This window comes from Diceros bicornis, chromosome X (genome assembly GCF_020826845.1).
Source record: "Diceros bicornis minor isolate mBicDic1 chromosome X, mDicBic1.mat.cur, whole genome shotgun sequence".
Lineage (NCBI taxonomy): Eukaryota > Metazoa > Chordata > Mammalia > Perissodactyla > Rhinocerotidae > Diceros > Diceros bicornis.
Genome location: NC_080781.1, coordinates 38,534,279 through 38,558,858, shown reverse-complemented (window position 1 = coordinate 38,558,858; position 24,580 = coordinate 38,534,279). Strand labels below are relative to the sequence as shown.

The 24,580-nt window shown below is 39.7% G+C and overlaps 1 protein-coding gene across 2 annotated transcripts in view; it reads left to right on the top strand.

The window, feature by feature from the left end:
* Positions 1-24,580, top strand: part of EFHC2 (EF-hand domain containing 2) — a 181,255-nt gene that overhangs the window by 64,990 nt on the left and 91,685 nt on the right. For both annotated transcript variants that reach the window (XM_058535686.1, XM_058535687.1), the window contains exons 4-8: positions 10,024-10,247; positions 13,147-13,398; positions 15,882-15,995; positions 16,383-16,521; positions 23,060-23,225. In XM_058535686.1, coding sequence (XP_058391669.1) covers positions 10,024-10,247; positions 13,147-13,398; positions 15,882-15,995; positions 16,383-16,521; positions 23,060-23,225 — 895 coding nt within the window. The remainder of the gene's footprint in view (positions 1-10,023; positions 10,248-13,146; positions 13,399-15,881; positions 15,996-16,382; positions 16,522-23,059; positions 23,226-24,580) is intronic.

The following is a 24,580-nucleotide window of genomic DNA, read 5'->3' as shown; positions in this document are numbered from 1 at the left end:
GCTGTTTCAACTGGTATCCTTTTAGGTGCTGCTCTAGTATGAGCAAACTCTTCTGTGTCTTTGACATTTTTCTTCAAACTCTTTGGTCTTTTTGCTGTGACCACATCACTTCCTTCAGAGCACCCTCGGGGGAATAGAGAAAGCTGTTCTTCACTGCCACTTTCAGATTGGTATTCTCTTTTCTTTCTTGAATTCACTGCCATTTGCTTCAACCACCCTCTTCTCATCCTGATACCTGTTAACTACAGACTTTGATGTTACTTCAACAGAGGATCATTGTTCCTTCACCTCACGTATGCCAGCCATCTTTATCCATACTCCACTTTAGCCAGATAAGAGTTAACTCTGTGATATGGCCACCAGGGAAGCTAATCCTAGGTTGAATAGAAATATGGCAGAGATCAAGGGAGGTGACTGATTTCTCCTGTTTTTGTTTGAGTTCTTCACTTGGGACAATGCTGAGTTCTGGATGCCTTCAGGGGACAGCAACCAGGATGGTGAAAGGACTGAAAATTTGTCATGTGTAAGGCAGAATAGGGAAAAGGGATATTTATCAGTAAAGACTCAGGTGTGCCTGATAAATGTCTTCAGGAATCTAAAGGGCTGTCGTGTGGAGGAGGTATGACCTAATTTTCTGTATCCTCAAGGACAGGACCTAGGGGGTCAGAGTTCAGGTCAGTAAGAGGAATAATTTTCTGGCAGAGAGCTGCTGAAAGTTGTAGTGGATGGCTCTAGATGAGCATGGCGGTCAGGGTCAGGTATAGGGGTGGAAGTGAGGGGAGTCACGTATTTGTTTGGTCGTTGGTATAGATGGATGGCCCTGGGGGCATGTCAGGGGTTATTTTTCACTGACAGCTTAAAGGTGTGGAGGGGAGTCGCGTGTTTGGTGGTTGGTGTAGATGACCTTCCAAGGCCCCTTTGATGCCTGAGGAACCATGATTCTTGGGTACGCTGTTGTCTCTTTTGGAGTATTGCCATCTCCGATATCTTAGACTCTGAAATTCCCTTCTCTGACTACAGTCTCTACTCCTTTTACTTTACCCACCATCCTTGTTCTTCATTCTCCTGGCAAAACATGTCTTGAATCTGTCCGTGTCTCTCTATCCCCTTTGCTACCATCCTAACCCAGCTACCCTCATTTCTTGAGTAGAAGAATGGAATAGCTGCCTAATAGGTCTCTCTACTTTCATTTATGTTCCCCCTACAATCTGCTCTTTACACAGCAGCCAGAGTGTTGTGTGGGTATTACCTTGATGCAGTGGTGGCCTCCAAGAAGCATGCATGCAGGCTTTCCCAGAGGCCACAGAACGCAAGTCTCGTGGACCAAATTAAAATGCATAAATCACACAATGCATTAAAACAATTTAAAACACACAGTGAGAAGCAAGGGGAAAAGATGGGGTAGGTTCACACGCTTAGGACATGGTCCAAGTCGGTGGAAGGACCACCCTGCCTGAATCCTGGGACAAGCAGTGATCCTGTCTCTCTCTTTCTGCTGCATCAGCCTTTCCTACTAACAGTGTGGTTTGGAGACCAGAGTTGAAGTTCAAGCAAGGAGGACCACAGACAGAAGGAACTTCAGGCTAATGGGAAACACTTACTCTATTGGAGAGATGCAAGGATAAGTGGGCCTGAGCACAGCTTGTTCGCCATTAAGCTTGCCGAATAGTCATGGGTTTTGTTTGTGTTTCTTGGGCAAAGGACACATGGGGCCAGAATAGGTGTCACCAATGAATGAGTGGTTGAATTAAGGCCTCATGAATATTGAGTACTCGTGAATATGTACTGCCTCTTGTACATTTAATGTATCATGAATATTTAGAGCCCAGGTGCCTCATGTATGATTAATAGCTACTGAAAATTAGTCATCTCTTGGTCCTTCAATCTCTTTTTTTCTATGTTTAACATATACATGCTCTACTTACTATTTACTTATTGTTTTTTAACATGTCTTACGATTTTCTGGCTATGTCGAATACACTTTTTTGCTTACTGACTGTGTATCTGGATCCAATGCCTCCACACTGATATACCACAGTGGGTTCTAGGGGGAGAAATAGGGATTTTGTGACCATGGGCCTCTGAGAGTAAGGTTGTGATGAGTCAGTATGCAAAGGACTTCCTTCAGTGCTCATGGGATTGAGGTTTTTCTTAGAGCATGGCTTCATTGGGTCTGGATGATGAATTTGGAGCCAGTCAGCATTGCCAAGAAGTGTTTGTTGAATGCCTACTCTGTGCCAGGCACTGTGCTGGGTTTTGGGAAAATAGACAAAAAGACTAAGACTCATTATACTCCTATCTCATGGAGCTTATAGGCAAGCAGATTGGAGAGGAAAGGGAGCAAGGTGACCAGTCCAAGAGCTTGCAGTTGTTCAGGCTAGGAATGCTGAGTGTCCAAACCAGGACAATGATGGTAGGAATAGAAGATAGAGGAAAGATTGTAGAGACATTTGGTTGGCAGAGTTGATAGGCCTTGACCAGCAATTAAGTATAGAGAGTGAGGAAGGGGAATATCTAATGATAAAGTGCCTACTTTATTGTTATCTCATTTAATCCCCCAGCAGTCATCTAAAGTAGGTCATCGTCAGCTTTTATAGAAAAGGGAACAGGCTTAGAGAGGTAATTTGCTCCATCTGAATTTTAACTGGTTGCCTCAGAGCTCACTGTGTGGTTAAGAGGATGGTGATGCATTAATAAAACCCAGGAACATGGAGCAAGGAGCAGCATTGGGGTTGGAACTGGGGTATGTTTGTTTTGGGTCATGAGGCCTTTGAAGGTGGGTTGGGACATCTGTATGGTGGTGCTCACCAGGCAGGTGGAACCTTGGGATGTGTTTTAAGGAAAAGAATCAAGACAAGATATGTGGACTGGGAATCAGGGGTACCCAGATCATGAACAGAATCAGGCTTATTCTACCATGTTGGAAGACAGCCGTTGTTGAGGTGGTGGAAAGAGGAAGAAAATTCAATTTAGTATCTGTACTTGGTTTTACTAGTGGAGGGAGAAGGTGAGGATTGGTATGAGGAGGCAATATGAGTTGTCCTCATTCTGCTTTGTGCTCTGACACGCTATCCACTCCCTGGTATTTTTTATTTGAAGAACTTATGGCTTAATGGTAAATCTTTCAGGTAATACAGAAATGCTTTGCTATTTTAAAAAAGGTTTTCACAAACTTTTAAGGTTGGAAGTGTGACATTTTATTTTGTAAAGGGACAAGAGGTCGTTAGACTCTTCAGGGTCATTTTAAACATATATAAGGCAGTTTTTAAAGACTGACAGAATGGATTAGAAAATGTTTGAACAATTGTTTCAGAACAGAAAGAAAATTTACAACTTTTAATTTCTATGAGCATCTGTTTTACCTAAGTGTGTTTGTTTAGGTAAGTGACAGTATTACTTTAGCAAAAAATATTTTCCTATAAGTTTTCACTTAAATGCTTTACTCTGATATTCCCTAACGAAACTTTGCTTATTTTTTTATTACTTTCCCCACATGACACCAGATTTACACAAATCGTGGACTGGAGGTCACAGGATATCCCGAACCTGCATTAGTGACTTGCATTGTTTTTATTATTATTACTTTTTAAGTGAAAACTCATATTCCTGTAGCTCACTGGCCCCAGCCAGTGAGTCTTAGTTTTATTAAACTATCCAAGAAGAAAAATGAAGTGCAACCACTATGAGGATCTTGGAAAGTCTTATATTAAGATTTTTCAATTCTCTCGGCCTCTTGATTTCAAATCTCACATAGGCAGATTCCAAAGGCAAATTGAAGATAGTCATAATGATTTACTTGAAAATAATTTTTACGTAAGTAGGAGTGAATGTTATTCATAAAGACTCAGGAAAAAAAAACCTGAGTAAAAGACAATTTTAAAAGTCTCTTGAAAATTTCAGAATTTCTAATTGGCTCGCTCTGATCAGGACGTCTCCATGAGCAAAGATACAGCTCAAGGGATATGGACAGAATACACGATAATCACGATCTGTAACGAGAGTGAATTTGTCAGCAGAGTGGAGATACCTGGTGGGCTATAGCAAGTCCTGTGGAAGACAAACACGAATAAGCACTCTATCATCAAGCTTTGTTTAGCAAGAAACCAGTCTCTCTTGAAATATTTAATATAATGATTCTTGTTAAGGAAGGTCTTATTTGGACAGAGGATACTTCGGAAAATCATTAAATGCCTTCTTCCAGCCTTCCTAAATTAAATGATAGGGAAAAAAGAAAACAAGCTTAATGAGCCAGTGGCTCAGACCTCAGTAGGACGGGGTAGACAGCGTCTCTTGCAGTTGAGTCTTGAGTGGCCTGGGATTGCTTTTCATTTGCCTGTGTGCCCTGGGAGGGGGTTAGAGGTCACATTTAGGTGCCGTGTACTGACGGTGTTCCCGTTACTTCCATAGGGTTTTGATATTTTCCCAATGAACTGGGAGGTCAGATGCACCTGTTTTTTTTTGTGTGGAGCTGACCATCAAAAATTAGTGCACCCAGATGAATTAGCCTCCCTTTTCATTGCTTCTCCTATCATGTAATTTTTTTTTAGAGAGATGGGAGCTTGGAATAAGCCAGAAACAAAAGAGGCATCCCTTAGCATGGTGCCAAAATAGGCATTCAGTTACATGCAGCTTCTAATCAGAACAACATATTTTTAATGTTCACAAATCCTTGTTGGCAGAGAGATATATGTGTGTTATAAGTCAAGTCGCTGTCGCACTTCAAGGCTTGCTTTCATTTCTTGCCAGAACATCACTCTCCTTTTGGTTAGATGTGTTATATTTATAGAATTTGTTACTGTTCTCTGGGAATGTAGTTAAAACAACGTTACACCAAGCCAAGAATGTCAGAGGTTAATCTCAGTAGTTTTACCTCCAATTGTCTAACAGGATAATTGTCAAATACTCCCAAGCCAGACTAATCTATGCTAAAGAAAGGATGACAATTAGAAATGTGTCATGATTTTCTGTAAGGTCTATACCAGTTGTTCTCAGTTGAGAGTGATCATCAGAATCTCCTGGCCCACTCCAAGAATTTCTGATTCTGTAGTCCCAGGGTCAAGAACTGGCTTCCACTTGGTTCTTAGTGCATCTTGCATTAAGAACACTGATCTCCCCTGGTGACTTGTTTTGGCCCCTCAGCCGGTAGTATTTTTTACGTATATTTTTATACTCTAGGATAATCTACCTTAAGCAAGCAAATGTAATCAGAAAATAGAAGTCAGTCATTTCTATGTAATTCATTCATATTGGGCATATACTGTATCTAAGTATTGCATCCCATAAAGTGGAGGAGTGGTGGTGGTACGGTTGCCAGATATAATGCAAGATGCCCAATTAAATGTGAATTTCAGATAAGCAATGAAGAAGTTTTTAGTATAACTGTATCCCAAATATTGCATGGTACATATTTATATTAAAAATTATTCATTGTTTATCTGGAATTCAAATTTAACTAGGCATCCTATGTTTCAATTTGCTAAATTTGGCAACCCCAAAGGGTGGAGCTTCGGAGAGGTGAATTGTCATTGAATAGAACAGAGTAGAATTTAAGAGTAGAGGTAAGTCACTGATCTATGAAGATAAGTGTTTGGTACATGTGGCTGCTCAGTAAATATTTGTTGAAGAAAGGAAGGGAGGGAGGGAGGAAGGAAAAAGGGAAAGGAAAAGTGATAGACAATGTTCATAACACGATGCAGGCATCATAAATGTACCAGGTACTTTGAGGGATCGGGGGGAAAAGCCAATATCCACTAGAGAAGAAGGCATGTGAGTGGTGCCTCAGAAGCTTCTCCAGATAAAGATGGAAGTGGAAGGCACATTAGTCAAAAGGAATAGCATGAGATAAAGAGGTGGAGTAGTGGTGGAATGAGGAGTTGGGAGGTATTTGGGAGCAGATCATAGAATGTGTAAGAAAACTAAGCAAGAAGGCAGTTATGCAAGAGGACATTAGAGCACCTAACATGCTGTCCTTTGGGGCTCATTCAATGACTAGGGGGGAGATGCATAGGATTATTATTTCTTATTATGATCAGAGATGTGGAATTTTTAATTTTTATTCTTTTGCTTCAAGACAGGGGTCAGGCTATCTATATAAAAAAAAGTTATTCTTTTGAAACCAAAACTCCAAAGATGACATTTTATAAAAATAAAAATGGAGCAGTCATTTTAGTGAAGGAATAAAAGTGAACGTGAGAGGAGGGAAAGATTCTCTTTCATGTCTGATGACAGTGAAGGGCCGTAGTGTTTTTAGGATACAAACTTAGTAATCATGGTGACAAGTGGCAATTCCAGTTGTATAGTCATTCACCTAAGAAATAGCTGCCTCTAGACTTGGATGTACCCTAGGTCTAAACGTTACTAAAATGAACTAAATGTACTTAAAATTAAGATAGAGGTAGGAGGTTGAAGTCTTAATTCTGAAAGGTGAGTTCCTAGAAACTAAATTTAGTGGTTTGGGCAAAGATCTAAAGCCAGTCCCAACTGAATTAAATGAAAAAGCATTAAACATAAATGGATATATCATCATTTTGATCTAAACCACAGGGAAATGTTAGAAAGTTAAAGCTTACAGTGTATAGTCAGATAGCAGGGCCTTTAAAAAGGAAGAGAGATGTAGAATATGAAGATAAGGAAGAGCTTAAAAGCAGCCACCGATGATGGACATTTGCCCAAATTGTCTTTATGGGGCAGTTAAGAAGATCAACATCTAAAAATTTAAAGGGCCGATATGGTGCTTTTGTTGTTGTTTTTCCATTTTGTAGCATTATTTTTATTTATAAACCTTGATGATCTCGGGTGCCAAAGACATGGCATCCTGCCCATTTCTTTGATAACTCCAGAACAAATTTCTGCTGGTGGAGTTTCTGCATTTATCATGGAAGACTATGAACACACAAATAACAATAAGTAGAAATTTCAATCCCCAAAGGACACAGTTGAGAGATCCCACGAATATATTATTGAAAGCTCTCATGTGCAACTGAACATTTCAAATGGCCCACCTTAGTTTTCTGATTAACGTGGAATTGTGACTTTGGACTTCTCATTATTAAAATTTTCTTGTTTGGTGTTAGATTTGCCTTCTCTTTCCAACCCATGGATGGTCAGGACTGTTTTTTTGTTACCACAAAGAACTGCCCCGGCCTCTTCTGAGAACCATCTAGTGAGAAGTGTGGGAGCTAAGATAAGGAAGAGCATGGGGGTCTGGGGTATGCAGGCTCCTGAGGGCGGGGGCAGGGAATGTAGTGGTGCTGGCCCTGGAGGGGAGATTGCTGCAACTGGCAAGTGGGCCCTCTCTAGAAATTTGCCTTTAGAGAAGAGAGAAGCTGTTCTTTTGGAAGAGCAGCTCCATCATCTTTCTCTCCTTTTCCTGGTGACTGACAGCTCTTCTCCCTATTTCTATTCTGTTTTGCCTTAACACTCCCTCCTCTCCTTCACTTTAGTAATTTGTGGCTGCAGTACAGTGAGATATACTTTAGTGCAAACTGTGAAAAGTAACGGTATTTACTTAGAGCTTAAAAACCCAGGTTCAAGACCTGTTCTGCCATTTGTTAGAGTGTGACCTTGGGCACGTCACTTAACCACTCTGAGCTTTAGTTTTCTAATCCATAAACTGAATACTTATATTTCATGCATTATCTGCCCCATGGGATTATTGAAGATTAAATGAGAAAGTGTATATGAAAGCATATCCTAGGGCTGTGATGATGATTATGATTATTATTATTTAAAAGCTCAGTGGGTGGGCCAGTTCTTCCCACCTGGAAAAATAGAGGATTCCTATTCGAAGTCTTACTGAACAGAAATCAACACTAACTTGCTTATTTGAATTTTTATAATGAAGTATAAATACAAGATAGATGGAATTTCTGAAGAAGCTCCTGGCTGTTGAATAAATCTTACATATTTTAGAAACTATCACAATATAAGTATTTTTAAAGAGATATATAATGGTTACTGAAAATACCTGAAATGCCCATGCTTTTATAGATGTTTAAGTATGCAATTTGTTCTAAATGTCTAATCTTGAATGATTAAATAATTTGCATACTGTTTTCAGTGGCATGAATTAAAGGCTAATTGAAGTATAATTTTTTGCAGTAAAATTATATCATCTTTTATGTAGTACATTTAAAAATATTCTAGGCCAGTTCTAATTTTATAGTTTTATTATTTTAATTTAATGTACCAAGTAATTAAAAATTGCTACAAAGAAAAGACGATGAAAATAATTTTAGTTAATTTCCTCTCAACAGAGTGAAAAGATGATTAGTAGAATAATGGAACAGAGCTCAACACAGTTCCTGGCACATGAAGATATTCATTAAATGTTCCTTAATGAATAGAATGAATAATTTCTAAGTATTTCTAGACTTGAAGACAAGGCACCATTCTCAATGCTATATAAAATGTGAAGAAGATTGCTTGATATCTTTATACTAAAATACTTCCATACAGAGGTTACACAAGCCAATTTTTCTTGAACCGTTAGATCCTCACTTTGCTCTGCTTGCCTTTTCTCCTTTTCTCTTTGCTCTTGGAGCAGATTCTCAGGCCTAAGTCAGTCACAGATATTGAGAGAGACTTCTCCATTGGTATCTTGCATTTCTGTAGATCTTGCAAGCAGAGGCACTGACTGCTTCTTGTTCTAGACTATCTCTTCAAGGATGTTTATATAGCAAACAGCTTTGGAAGACAAAGATAGTCTCTCCCTCTGGAGCAAAGTGCAGGTTTGCTCATAGCCTTGGCAGATAGAGGTGGTGTCTCCTTCGAGAACAAAGGGCAGACATGCTTATTGTCCACTCTAATAAAGATAATGTCTCCCTCTAAGACAAAAGGCAGGAATGCTTATTGCCCATTATAAAAGATTTGGGTTCCCTGCGCTCAGGGTTCCTCTCCTGTAAGTACCTACTGTGTGTGCAGGAGTTACCTGGACCTTGTTGTGTCACCCTATAGGAATTGAGGCTCAGGAAACTGGTGCAAAAAATGCTGATGTTCTGGCTACTGTTATTGTTGTGAGTAATAAACTGCCCTTTATTTCTAATCAAAGCATCTCGTGTCTTCTACCAGCATCCGTGAAACTGCGGCAGGCTAACTTGTTGTTAGCTTGCAAGTAGGGTAAAATCTCAAACCCTAAACAATTCTTGACAATAGGTTTTTCAGCAGTGTTTGGATAAGTTGGCTGGTATGGTGTGATGTAGGTGGTATACTCATCTAGGAAGGGAACGCTTTTACCTCCAGTGGCTAATCATTTTGTGTATACTTGGGGACCCTGGGTCCATATTCTCAAAAGGAAAAGTGAATGGGCATCATAGGGTTGGAAGTAAAAGATGAAATGAGTTTCAGAACCTTTGGCCCAGAGCACTGGCTGAAACTATGAAGACTATGATAACCCTCACTTTGTGGGGGTGGTTGGGTGGAGTTGACAGAGGCTATAGAGGAAGAAGGAGGGAGAAGAGGTTGGTAGAGGAAAGAAGATTTGTGAAGCCTCAAGGCAGCATAAACTCATTCATGCCTTTAGAAACTGTAAATCATGGTGTTGGCGCCTATCATATTGAAGCTTATTAGCTTATTTTTTTTGAGCCAAGAGAGTGCATTTTTGTGAGCACTCTGCTTTGAGGTCTTAGTGCCTTGTTTACTGTGCTCACGTTGAGTGCTAGTGGGTGGAAGTGATCAAGTTTGTTCTGGGAAAAGACATGACGGCGGTGTCTGGCACATTAGGTCACTCTGTTTATACCCACCTCCACCTTTTATCCCGCCCTGATCTTTATGGTTTAATTAAGTGCTTCCTTTGTACCACTTAGGCAACTAACATACGAGGCTGGTCAAATAACTCTGGACCTCAGAAGTCTCAGCTGCCTTTGGTACCCTCAGAGTTTGAACATACTAATGCTACCTGCAAGAACCAGCCCTTTGCCCACTTCACTGTTGTGGAAAAGCATTCAGGGTTGTTACAGAGACGTGCTTTGACCTCTTCCTTGTTAGCCGCCCAATGAAACAATTCCATTTTATTTCATTCCATAGGGACTTTTATCCGGCGTCATCGGATTTCTCTCCCACCTCCTGATGAGGATCAGTTTTATACTCTGTATCATTTCAATATCAGCATAGACGTTGTCTTTTATGGCCGGACATTCAAGATTTATGATTGTGATACATTCACAAAAAACTTTTTGAAGAAAATGGGAGTCAAATTAAACCCCCCGGGACAGTGTCCAGAAGATCCTTACATGAAGATGCGAAGAGAGGTGAGAAGTTGATATGTCTGTAAATTCTTGTCTTCAGAATGAGAATCCCTTCGGAGAGTCAGTACTCCTGATGCAGATGTGAAGGAACTTTTGGGGATATTGTCACTGGAGTTGTCCTGTTCTCCTTTGGGCTGGAGGGAAGGCTGGGTGTTGGTCTCAGTGCAGGAAAGGCTCATGCACTCCCCCACCCCCACTTCTCTACAGGGAGAGTCTCCCTTCCAGGCTGTAGGAGTCTTTAGTGAGCCGCCCACATGGGACAATTTCTAAGAGCCCATGATTGGCTTTGTGGTCACTGACAGCATAAGAGTTGGGCCCACACTTACCTGACTTGTCTTTCCCATTTTAGTTGCCTAACTCTCGGAAAATTTTTGCTTCTGTAGTACTGATTTACTGAACCAAGCCTTGGATGTACCTTTTTCCTTCTTGGACTTCCAACTCCCCTCATGGCGGCATCAGATGCAGAGATGTTCTGGAGGAGTGAGGAGGGCCATGATTCCAATGTGCCCCCTTTACGAAGGGATGCTTCTGTTCAAAGTCTGACCCCAGTTTAGTGTAGGGAGGAAAGAATCAGTGTTAGTAGCATTATTGTCATCTTTCTAAAGTTTTTTTTAATGATCCCTTGGCCCAAATTATATGTTTTACAGAAGAATCTGAATACCCAAAAGGGCAAGTATTATGTGGAAGGTCACATACCTAGCCAATCTTCTTGCTGGGACTGGTATTCAAATCTCTTGCTTCTTCCCCTGATTTTCATTATTGTCATTTGTTTCCCTTTTTCTTTTTTTATTGAAGTATGATTACACACAGCAAAATACACAGAAATTAAGTGAACAGTTGTATGAGTCTTAACAAATGCATACGTCCATGTAATCCACACTCAAATCAAGACATACAGCATTTCCATCCCCCCAGAAAATTCCCTCATGCCTTTTTCCAATCAATCCCTCTTCCCACCCAGGAATAACCACTATCCTCATTTCTATACCTATAGATTAGATTAGTCTCATTTTTATTGTTTCTAAAACTTGTAACTCATTTCCTTGCAGAAAGATAACATAAAATTTAGAATAAAATTCTCCTTTGATTCTGCTTTGATCTCTTGTTAAAAGCTGCATGTAAGATCATTCATCTATTCCTGCCTCCTAGCCCCAACAGAATTATTCTTTAATGTTGTAGGCATACAACCCTCCTGAGAAATATATTTTTTTGATCCTGGACTATCTAAGATGAAATTCCTGTGACATTATATCTATATGTATTGGCATACAGGATTTACGATTTGGGGTCATTATTATTTTTTCCAAATGCCCTAGGTGAAAGAGTCTAGATAAATATAGAGTCTTTAGAACCAGCAGAGAATCTAAAAGAAATGGAGCCATACAAATTACCACTCTTTGCATATGGCTGCACTCATTCACTAACAGTTGGTATTATATGATAGTGATTGTGAATGATGATGCATTATATGAATTATTTAGAGCACTGTGTGATTTTATAGGTTTATAAAGAAAAAAATCTTTTGTGCCAGAAATTGAGAATAAATACGAAGAACAGCCAAGAAATGTTTTAAATAATTTCCTTGCAGATGGGGAGAATTATTTTAGTATTAATTCCCTCAGGGAGCAAGCTCTTCAATAAATATAGAAATCTGTGGAAAATTAGGAGTTTAATAAGAGGCTTTTATATTGACTTTAATGCATTTACTTCTTCAGTGTTTGCTGCCTTGAAATGTAAAGTTGAAATTAAACAATTTCACTTAAACTGAAAAGAGCCCCAATGGTATATAATCAATAATGCATTTCTTAGAGGATTTATAATGCCACAGAAACAGTTTTTCAATCAAAGTAGAGGTCCTATAATTGTATTTAAATACCAAGGATAAGACTGAAGAACCTCTGGAAGGCCATCATGTCTCCCTCCTGTCTTGGGTTAAGTCTGCACCCAGACTGCCCTGGGCAGAGACAAAATTTTGAGAATTTACAAATAAGATTACATAACCCGATGTGGGCCTGCATCTCCTGTGCCAATGAGCACTTCCTTATATAATGATCCTATTTGGCTACATCAGATAGAATGGGGGCAGTTTTGCTCCAAGACAGGGCTGAGAAGATGCAAATAGAGAAGAGTTGCACCAAGAAGACTGCGGACATAGGGGTTCCTGGGGCGGGGGCCAGAGCCCAGGCGGTGGTTCTGTGCTGACTGGAAAGTTCTCTATTTGCTTTGCTCCTGTTTCCATGGCCTTTCACGTCCTTGATATCTAAAGCTTTTGAGCAAAATAAAGCTGTGAATATATTTCTTCTCTTTTACCTTCACAAATATCTTTGGATGAGTAAGAAGGATATACAGATATGGATTTTCAGTGAAAAGACAAAATTTTTTTTGGTTGAGATATAATTAACATAGACTCAGATATACAAATCTTAAGCATATAGACCCACAAGTTTTGAAAAATGTATATAATTTAGTAACCAACATGAAAATCAAGATACAGTGTATTTCCATCACCCCAGAAATTTCCCTTGTTCCCCTTTCCAGTCAATCCCCTACCCAGAGGCAGTTACTATTTTAATTTCTGTCACCATACATTAGTTTTGTCTGTTTTTAAACAAGAATTTTAAGTCTTCGAGAAAAGTCAGTTTTCAAAAACATTACAGAAGTACATTTTAGTGTATTAGAATAATGTTTAATAGGAAAAGATTCCTAATACTTGATTGTCTGTATTTTTATGGTTAAAACTGGTTATATGTGCATGTACATGTATGTCATTAGTCAGTTGAAATTTTTAAAAATATCACAGAATAGTCTACGGAAAAGATATCTTTATGTTCTTTGATTGCTTGCATCCCAGAGGTGATTATGCAAAAACCACAACTATTATTGACCTTTTCTCCATTTTCAGAAGCTAGACTTCGTGGAGCCCTTACGTCCCTATGAGTCCTTCGACACCCTGAAGCAGTTCCTCAACTATGATAGGAAGGTTTTGCGTTTCTTCTGCCTGTGGGACGACTCAGCCTCATTGTTTGGGGACCGTAGAGAACTCATCTTGCATTACTTTCTTTCTGATGATACTATTGAAATCAAAGAAGTGTTGCCACACAACACAGGCCGGAATGCTATGCCATTGTTCCTCCAGAGGGGAAAGCTACCAAAGGTGAGCAGTGGACACAGAACCACTTTCCGAGTTTGCTTGTGGGCTGAGAGACTCTAGTCACTCACTGTCTGGAATGTCTTGCTATAACTATGTGATGACAAGTTACCATATATTAGTGCAAGTGTGTAGAAAACTTTCTTTTTGTGCCCTATATTAATATACATCTATGAAAGTAATACCTAGGTATGACAAATTGGAGTTGGAATATTCTGGGATTAAGGCAAGTAAAGGAAAAAAGTCAAATATAAGAGAAAATACCTATGCATCATTGAGTTCACAATCAGTCTTATGAAGGTAAATGATCCTCTAGTTAAAGAATTGCTCATGGCCTTGGATGGGGCACTGGCCTCTGGCCTCTGTAGCCTACTGAGGAGATCCCATGGTGGTGTTCTGGGTTGTGAATGTACACACACACATACAAGCGTACACACAGGAGTGACTCTTCTGAAAGTAGCTACCAGTAAGCAACCAGCCACTGGCTAACGGCAATGACAGCTTTTGCATTATATTTATTATTAAAAAAGAGTTGTCAGACTAATTCCTACACATATTTATGGCCGTTTGAGAGCTGGTATAACATGGATGCAACAGAAATAGCACAGAGACAGAAGAACTGGATAAGAATTGTAGGTCTGCCACTTAATAGCTGTGTGACCTTGGGCAAATCACTTAACCTCTCTGATTGTATTTCCCTGTCTCTAAAATGCACTTAACAAGGCCTCCCTCCTGAGGTAATTAAAGATTGAATGAGATAATATAGTGAAAAACACTGTCTAAGGGGCCGGCCCTGTGGCATAGTGGTTAAGTTTGGTATGCTCTGCTTCCGCGGTCCGAGTTTGCAGGTCCGGATCCTGGGCATTCCGTGGTCCGAGTTTGCAGGTCCGGATCCTGGGCGTAGACCTACACAACTCATCAGCCATGCTGAGGCAGCGACCCACGTACAAAATAGAAGATTGGCACAGATGTTAGCTCAGGGCTAATCTTTCTCAGCAAAAAAACAAAACAAAACAAAACAAAACCACTGTCTAAGGACCTATAAACACCTATAAGGACTCATAAAAATATGAAGGCTTTTTCACAGTTCTGTTATGTCTTATTTCTTATTTGGATAAAGTATTTTTTAACTTAATTCTTAGTGCTATTGAAGAGGTTACTGTAACACTCATTTCTGATGCAAACAACTGCTGGTTATTTGGTCCTCACAGGAGGCTCTCCTAGATTCTCTGAGCCTACCGCCAGAAACTCTGCTGTGTTGCTTGGGGGTGGAGGCAGGATTTGTCCCAGAGGGAGCTCTGGGGTATGCGCAGCAAGTGACCAGGAGATACCTAAAATCAGGAAGACTGATTTTAGAATGGCTTGAAAAATAGGCTAAGTATAAAATAATGATGACACATCTGACATTGGCTGTGTGCCTTGACATCAGTTGCTTCATTTATTCATTCATTCAACAACTATTTATTGAGTGTCAACTGTGTGCCAGCTCTGGGGGTACAGTGAGAAAGAAAATGGATTATGTCCTGTTTCATGGAGCTCACATTCTCCTGGGGGAGAGGTATAATAATGGGGAGTATTCCCTTGATGCTCACAGCATCCTTTGAGAAAGCAAGGAATAAGTGCTATTGTTGCAGTTAGATGATGAAACTGAGGTTCGGAGAAGGTAAATATCTGGCCCCAAGTCCTGTAGCTAGTAAGTGGCAAAGAGAGAGTTTGTGTCCAAATGTACTGTTTTTCTCTGTTACTTGGGTTACTTATATCCCACACATCATAAATTCACACGTCTGAACTTACATTTTATGTCACACGTATCACGGATGATTCAGAGTTCTCACCTGTATGTGATAAACTGATCACTATCAATTTATGTAAGTTAGTTAAGATATTTCCTGCAGCTCATACAACTGCTTGGACCACCTCCAGTGCCTGTGGAACTGAGGAGGGCCCTGGCTTGCTCCAGGCCACAGTTTCTGTTAGAGGCTGACTGCACTCTATTGTTCCTGCCACCTCGCCACACTGCCTCTCTCAGCCAGCAAGTGCTTCCTGAGCTCAGGATCAGGCAGGGTGCTAAGCGGAATAAAGAAAAGAAGGCAACGTATGGTTTCCTCCTCAGGGTGTTTTGTAGTTAAGAGAAAAGATGACTGCTGATGAAGCAGTTAGAGAACCACAAAAAGTGGTTTAACCCTGCAGTAGGTGCTATGGAGGTTTGGATTCGGGACAGGCCAGTCGGAGGGGAGGGGTCAGGGGGAAAGATGGAACTTTATCCATCTTTATCAAGGCCCCTTCAGGGCCTTGAAGGATGGGTGGAGTGTAGAGCAGCCTGCAGAGAGTGAGGCAGCATAGGGAGAGGTGGATGGAGTATGTGTCTTATCTTCCTCTGGATGGCAGAGAAGATCCATACAATGCATATTCCCCCTCGAGCCCCTCAACAGGACCATCTTTGTGTTTAGAGACCATCTACCATGTCTTGTTTTGATTTTGTCTTCCAGTATGGCCCACCTGGAATCTACCAGCCAGGCGAGGTAACAGATCGAATAGTTCTCAATGTGTATGGTGGCTTGGTAGAGAACCGAGTGGATGGCTACCTGTTGGATAAATATCAGGTGAGGAACTTCACGTTTTATTACTGTTCCCAGTGTGACTTCCTTGGAACCTGAAATGTGGAGTGAGTTACATATTCTTCTTTTGTGAGATTGCAAATGAAATCGAAGAATATATAAATATATGCATCGCACTGCTGTTTATTGATAATAAACATGCTTAAGTGCTTATATAAGTAGATGCATTGCATTGCTATTTGGTATCACTACATTGCTAAAAGAATATTTTAAAATGTTAACATTGATCGTCTTTTGATTTGATTTTAAAGATTTGGCTATAAATGATATAATCGTGATTTTTTTAAATTTCTTTTTTCCTTTGGGAAGGGGTGCCTAGGTCTTTGGAGGGTCTGTGGTGCCAATGTTGTGTTCCTTTGTTGTTTTTATTAGCTAGGAAAGTTAAACCAAGAGTTTTACAAAGATAGTGACCTGTCCATAGGAACCACCATCAATGTGTGGGGAAGAAAAGTGCTCCTTTGTGACTGTGATGAATTTACGAAGTCTTATTATAAGACCAAATATGGAATTGGTAAGTGATATGTATGCTAATTAGAAAATAATATTTAAAACTTAGAATCTTTGTTCCCTGGTTGAGATTTTACTTTTGAGTTTCAAATGCTAAGCTTATAATAGCTCTACGAGCATTTGCTCTCTGCCAGGCATTTGTTGTCTTATTTATTCCTAACAACAATTCTAGAAGGGTAGAGATGAAGAAACTGAAGCTTAAAAGGGGCTGACTTGTCGAAGGTTATGCAGTGAGTAAAGGGTGAGCCAGGATTTGAACTTGTCTGCCTGATGCCAGAGGCTTCCTTATAGCCCTTTGCCTCACTACAATATGGGTAAATGTTTTGGTCGACCAATTGAAATAGAAATCTAAATGCTTTTGTTTTCACTGAATTCTTGCTTGCCACAATGCAATACTACTTATTTGAGTTTTCTGGGGAATTCTCTTGTGCCACTTTGCTCTACCTTTCCTGGTGAGGCCCAGCTAGGTTTCCAGCTTCTCTCTTCTTAGATGTCAATTCCATTCAGATCAGCTTAGTTCTGTTTAGAATGAAAACCGGTGATTTAGTAAGCACCTACTAGGTGCGGATCATTGTGGTAGACTTAGGAGCTACAGAGTTAGGTAAGGAGTTTCTAGGCTGGAAGGGGAGCAGAGACCTACAGCATTTTACACAGTGTTATGAGAGTCACAGAGGTAGGTGGAGGATCTGATGTGAAACCTGAAAAATAAACCGCTCATTTGTTAAACCTGCCATCCAGCACTGCCCCCTTCCTGGGCCCTCTACCCCAGGCTCCATGTATCTGCCGGTGCTAGGCTAAGTGAGGGTGGTGGGAGTTGCCGACCTCCCAGATAAGGGTTTGGAGCTGGGGTGTGGCTGCTAACTCCTGTATTCCTCTCTGAACCATGGAATATTCATATGAGCACACTTCCCCTAGGGATGAGATGGAAGCCAGAGCAACCACAGCTTCCTAAAAGATAAGGTGCTTTGTCTCTAGAATGAGATGAGGCCCACCTTATGTGTCTTGGTGTCTCCATTGTGCAGTATTCCTGGCCTCCTGGGAGTCTTTATATTGTGGGAGAAGGCACACAGAGCACACAAAGGGTTGGAATAAAAAAGACTTTCAATTTCACTCTTTGGTTCATTAAGGGAATTTGTTCCACTGCATCTGCATGCCAGATGAGTCAAAATGTGTGGGCAATGTGGGCCAAATTGGTGGCCACTTCTTATTTTATTTTCCAGAATTGGTTCTCTTTGGTGGACACAGTTGGGCATATTTGTTTTGGAGACTGAGAGCAAGAGGCAGCCGGAATGTGCATGTGGTGCCTGCTGTAGAGAAGCTACTAGTGACCCTTAGATCACTGGGGAGGAGAATTTGGTCTTTAATAAGTGTAGATGCCTGTTTGGAATCAACAAGTCTTCAGTGTAGACTTGAAAATTTGAAAAACATATATGTATAAAAGATAGTCACTGAAAACATTTACTTGTGTCCTACTTAAAGATTACCTTAATATAAAGGAGGTAGTGAAGGTTCTAAAACATCATATGATCCCTTAAACGTGAAGTCCAATATGTGGTCGATGTTTGTCTGTCTGCTTGATTTTGAGAATATAAAGGTTGCATTTAGGAAAATGAACGTAGTGCTGGAGAGACTCTTTTACCAGATTTGCCGGGGACTTTCAGAGGCAGGGTGAATTCACTGGTGCACTCCAAATCCAGCCGTCCTCGGCCAGTGTATCAGCTTCAGATGCCCCATGGTCCATTTCACTTGAGCCCCAGTGCTTAATTTCTTTCTGCTCACTTCTTTTGTTCACTTTATAGATTTACTGTATTATGTAAAAAAAAAAGTAGTTTGTGCCTTTAAAGCTAATGTAATATGAGCATTATGCATTTAAACAGAAAATTATGCAAATGCAAAATTATGATGCATTTTATAGTCATGCTGACTTTTTATATTTCTCATAACATATGTTAAAATAGCCCATTTAACAGACACTATTATTACACAACATTTCTTGTGTAACAACAGTCTACATAATGTAATTAGTGACTAGAAATTATATCCATGATACAAGGGGGAATGAATCAGTATTCTCTGATAATCTTTACATTTGCTTTTCCTGACTTTTTGGTAAGGTTAAATTAATATACTTAATGTTACTTAGATACAGTTACTTCTGACATTTTAATTTTGTTTATAATTCATCTGGCTCTAAAAATTCATGACTGACCAAATTTTATACATTATATTTTGATATCCTTAAAGCCCAAACCAGGACAAAGTCCCATCGATAATTGCGGTCACGTTTCCTTCCTCGTCAGTACTTGTGGTCAGTAGAATACCTGGTGTCTCCACTCTGCAGCTCCACAGGAAGGAGCTGACAAGTACCAACAACACAGCTAGGGACCTCCCTAAGAGGAAGCCACGGGAAATTTCTAATGCAGTATGCAGCCATGGTGCTTTAGTACCTTCTCTTACCTAATGACACCCCAACATATTTTAGGGGAGAAAAAATGGTAGACAGACTAAGACAAGGAGTTGGCCACAGTCCCAAGAAAGGTGCATGAATAAGCTTTCTGTTTATGTAGAAGCAGAGGGCTTGATAGAATTCCAAGAGGTATTTGTACCCTCGTGTAAAACCCAATCTGACTCCTAATTTTAGATAAGATTCTTCCGTGCATTCTAAGGAGAAGACGATTCCGTAGACTTCTTCCACAAAACAGTCCAGTGTGGCTTCCCCGCTAGGCAGCTTGGCCATCTCGCTGGCCTTGGCTTGCCTGCTGGGCTGTAGCATGTCACTCCCTCATTATTTCATGTGGATGAACATGGACTGGCAGATGGAGGCCTGTTGGACTTTCCTGTAGCATGAAGGTTGGAAAAGGTTCCAGGGGCTCCAGCAGGTGTTTCTTCCACTGAAGGGACAGGGATTTGAATGTCAACTGTTCTTACCTAGAATTCCTGCCTTCGGTTATTATTTCTTTGTCTATAAGAGGCCTTTCTTCTCATCTGTTCTTAGTGGCTAGGACAACCAAACTAGTAATAAGACCATTCGTTCCCATTGCTCTTGAACATTTATTAGGCTGTATTGACATTAAGGATGAGGAAAAAACTTAAAACACCTTTAAATTTGTGGAGTCATTTCTGGCCATCTCTGAACTCTTGGTGCTAGAAGCAGCAGGACATCCAAGATGAGAGTTTAGTGATCATTTGAGCAAATTAGGCATCCCAAGGTATAGCTTACCAAGTGGCCTCAATGGACCTAACAGTTTTGCATCTTTTTCCTCCCCTATGAAGTGAAGAGAGTTGAAGATTAGATGATTTCTAAGGTTTTTCTAGCTAGAGCTAGAAAATTATGTGACTCACTAATTATTTGACCAAAAAAATGAATGTCCCACCAAAATCATTTGACCTGGGTATTGGATATAAGCAGAAGTAGATTTACCTTGAAGCTAATAAAGTTAATGAAACCTAAGCTTGAGGGTTCTTCCTTTGCAGGGGCTCTGGTCCAAGGCCTTGGGCCTAATTTTGTCTTAATTTGGCTTCTTCGTCTTGAAGAACTTCTCCCAAATTATATAAGCTTCAGGCCTTCCAGAACCTGGGTCCATATCTGAGTTACTAGAGTATACGAGATGAGCTTTGAGGTGATTGAAGGCTTTTTCCAGCATTGTTTCCAACTGAGATAGTGAATAGTAAATCACCGTGAAGGAGCAGTAAGACTCCTTTTAAAAATATATCACTTCTCCGGCCGGCCCCGTGGCTTAGCGGTTAAGTGCGCGCGCCCCGCTACTGGTGGCCCGGGTTCGGATCCCGGGCGTGCACTGACACACCGCTTCTCCGGCCATGCTGAGGCCGTGTCCCACATACAGCAACTAGAAGGATGTGCAACTGTGACATACAGCTATCTACTGGGGCTTTGGGGCAAAGAAAAGGAGGGGGATTGGCAATAGATGTTAGCTCAGAGCCGGTCTTCCTCAGCAAAAAGAGGAGGATTAGCATGGATGTTAGCTCAGGGCTGATCTTCCTCACACACACAAAAAATATATATATATATCACTTCTCTATAAATTTGTTGGAATCTAGTTAATTGTGGATAGACACGCAATATATATATTTTTACGAGTCACTTGGAATTAGGAGAATCAGACTGTTTGAAAGACAGATGTGTCTCAGGATCCAGCAGAGAGTTAGTTTAAGAAGATATTTGGGAAGGTGCTTTGTACAAAAATGTATACTTTTTCATTTATTCATCAAATATTTCTTAACACCTGAAACATGCAGGGTGCTGGGATAATAGAAAACCAAAGACAGGAAGCTTATTCAGGTGCAAGTCTAAAGCTTTGTGAACGTATGCAATTACCCAGAGAAATGAGATCTTGAGTCAGAGTATCCAAAAAGATGTATGTGGTGTTATAAAAGTCAGGCGTTGATGGAGTGGAACAGTTCTCGGCTTTTATACACTAGATGGCACTGTGGGTGCAGAGGAAAGCTCTAAATTGGTTCTTTTGTTACTTAAATCTGTGGCAAAAATTATGTAGTTGAGAAAACAACACTGTTATAAAACTTGTAATTTTGGGGAGAGGTGTAGAATGCATTCTTAATTACTTTGCGATTCAATATGTGTCCTCTTTTGGTTGGACTGCTCGGATTAGTATGTAGAGTTGTATGTATATGTCCCCTGTTAGAAGAAATTGATCGTGCCCCAATTTTCTACTAATTACATAGAGCTCTCTCTGCCATCCCTATGGTCCTTCCCTTGAAATGAAGGTACCAATCAGTGGTGTGTTTCATGTAATAGTTAGCAATGATAGAGTCTACTGCAATTCTGCCTAATTCCAAGATTTGAACTTTCCTCTTTGTTTCCAAGGCTTCTCTTTAATTGCCACAAAAATAATAGGAGAGGCTCACGAGTCACTTCTGTACCGGCAGTCTGGCTGCCTCCTTTCGCTGAGCCAGTGAGAAATATTTGATGGCATTCTCTTTACTAATATGTCTTCTGTGAGCAGTTTCTGTTAGGATGGAACAATACTCTTTTGGGGATTATGCTTGAGGGAATTTTACACAAAGGCTGTTAGGAAGTCTCAGGAAATGTGAAAGCTGAAAATGTTTTAAAATCAGAGTTAGAAATAACCTCAAAACCTTAACTTTTTGATCAATCAGTAAAAAAAATCCCTCAATTTTAAGAGTTAGGTTGCTGCGGATGACAAATTGATGCACATTTTCAATTATAGAAGTGTGTACTAAATCTGTACTCGTCCATCTATTAGAACTTTGACAATGGAAAAGGAAATCTTTGCTTATGTGGAACTGCTTTCAGTCACAAATGGAAACACCTATGGGATACTCAAGCTTGAGGAAGAAGTAGAAATTAGATTCAATGGGCTGTTTTGTTTTGTTTTGTTTTGTTTCAGGGAAGATCCTGGCATCTTCTTTGCTATTTGTGGTGGGACAAACACAAGTGACTTGGATCTATCGGGTCAATGTGTTATTTGCTCTGGAGAGCACACTTGCTTCTCAGAGATTGTACAGCCTCACAAATGGGTACCTGAAGCATCTAGGCTGTTATGTCCCCAGCTCTCTTTCCATCTCTCCTTCCTCACAGATGATAAGTAAATAAAGAAAATCAACAGTATTTACCACTTAACACCTCCTCTGAGACAAGTAGGCAGTGGCTATTTTATAAGTTTTGTTTGTTTTTGTTTTTGTTTTTTTGCTTCATCACATTTTAGTACAATTGCTGTCTTTTCTTGGGCAGTAAGAAGAGCAACCTGGAGCAGTGGTTGGTGATAAGTTTTTTTTTTTTTTTGTGGGTAAGATTAGCCCTGGGCTAACATCTGTGCTCATCTTCCTCTGCTTTGTATGTGGGACGCCTGCCACAGCATGGCTTGAGAAGCAGTGTGTAGGTCTGCGCTTGGGATCCAAACCTGTGAACCCCGGGCCGCTGAAGCGGAGTACACGAACTTAACCACTACGCCACTGGGTCGGCCCCCTTGTTTTTGTTTTTTAACTAGATAGTGAAGTGCCATGGCCTGGAGTTGAGTTGGAGGAAATGGAGAGGGCTTAAAAACGGGTGTAGGCGGAGGGGACAGCAGATGGGGAAGGTAAAGGCAAAATAGTCAGGAGTCAGTCCTGTTTGGAAAGGAATTTGATTAGTGAGTATTGACTAAGGATAGGAAAAGGCTAAATTACAGGTAAAAATATGGAATGAGTGGCATAAAGTTCCAAGTTTGAATTTTCATGTCATTGGAAAAATCAGGGAAGAACAAAAAATATTCAGAAATGGGGATGTGATGACAAAAGATAAATGTTTACTTATTTGACATAGACGGTTTCTTTTTTTTTCTTTCTTTTGAACCAGTGGCGATTATTGAGTGAGTTCTGTGGTTTTTGTAAACATGATTGAAACCTACCCTCACAGGGTTTTGCTGTGTTTTGTTTGAAAGAGTTTAAAATAGTCTAGAAAGATCTCCATGTTCATCTTGAAAACATAACAAACCTTTCAAAACAGCCATAATCAGGGCAAAAAAAAAAATATTGATGTTTCATTTGCCTTTGTTTTGTTATAGAGAACTTTACTTCAATTCAATGCAAGGCCCCACCTCCTCCAAAAATAGAAAGGAAATTTCCACCTTATACCGGCTTTGGTTCTGAAGAGGATTCTCTTCGCTCCTGCATAGGCCTTGTGCCCACACCTCATAAGAAGAACTTCAAGAAGTTCGTGGAAAAAGACAGGTGCTTGAGGGAACCATTATTTTAGTCTGATCTTTCTCAAATGTGTTTGGGATTTATAATATAGTCCTCATGATGAAACAGATGACACTTATCTAATTTCAAGTCCAGGAACATGTTGTTATAGCTTTTTAATGAAGTTGATTAACGTGCAAGTATTAACAGGTTCTTGAGTAGTTATTTAATTTTTTTTCAGATTTTTAAAAAAAATTATTGTATTGTCATATTGGCTTATAACATTGTATACATTTCAGGTGTACATTATTATATTTCAGTTTCTGTATAGACTGCATCGTGTTCACCGGCAATAGTCTGGTTTTTATCCATCACCATACACATGTGCCCTTTTACCCCTTTCACCGTCCACCCACCCCTTAGAGTGGTTATTTTATTAATTTTATTTTTTCTGGTTTTATTGAGATATAATTGACATATATAACTATAGTGATCATGTTGTACATTACATCCCCAGAACTTATTTTATCTTATAATTGGAAGTTTGTACCTTTTGACCACCTTCATCTAATTCCCCCACTTCCCACCTCCTGCCTCTGGCAACCACAAATCTCATCTCTGTTTCTGAGTTTGGTTTTTTTTAGATTCCACATATAAGTGAGATCATATGGTATTTGTCTTTCTCTGTCTGACTTATTTAACTTAGCATAATGCCCTTGAGGTCCATCCATGTTGTAGCAAATGGCAGGATTTCCTTCTTTTTTATGGCTCAGTAATATTCCATTATATATATATATATATATACATATACATATATATATATATACATATACATATATATATATGTGTATATATATAAAATATCACATTTTCTTTATCCATTCATCTGTTGATGGACACTTAAGTTGTTTCCATGTCCTGGCCATTATAAGTAGTACCGCAATGAACAGGGGAGTGTAGATATCTCTTTGGGACAATGATTTCTTTTCCTTTGGATAAATACCCAGAAGTGAGATTGCTGGATCATATGGTAGTTCTATTTTTAATTTTTTGAAGAACCTCCATACTGTTTTCCATAGTAGGTACACCAATTTACATTCCTACCAACAGTGCACAAGGGTTTCCTTTTCTCCACATCCTTACCATTGAGTGGTTATTTTAGTGTATATAATATAATATAATATAATATAATATAATATAATATAATATAATATAATATAATGTAATATAATGTATATAATTTTTACATATCACAAAATATTATTCTTTTGATTTTTTTCAACCATTTAAAAATGTAAAAACCATTCTTCCCTCATAGGCCATACAAAAACAGTTGCCCAGCCATATTTGGCCCACAGGCTGTAGTTTGCCTACTCCTGCTATAGAGGCTTCAGTGATTTAAA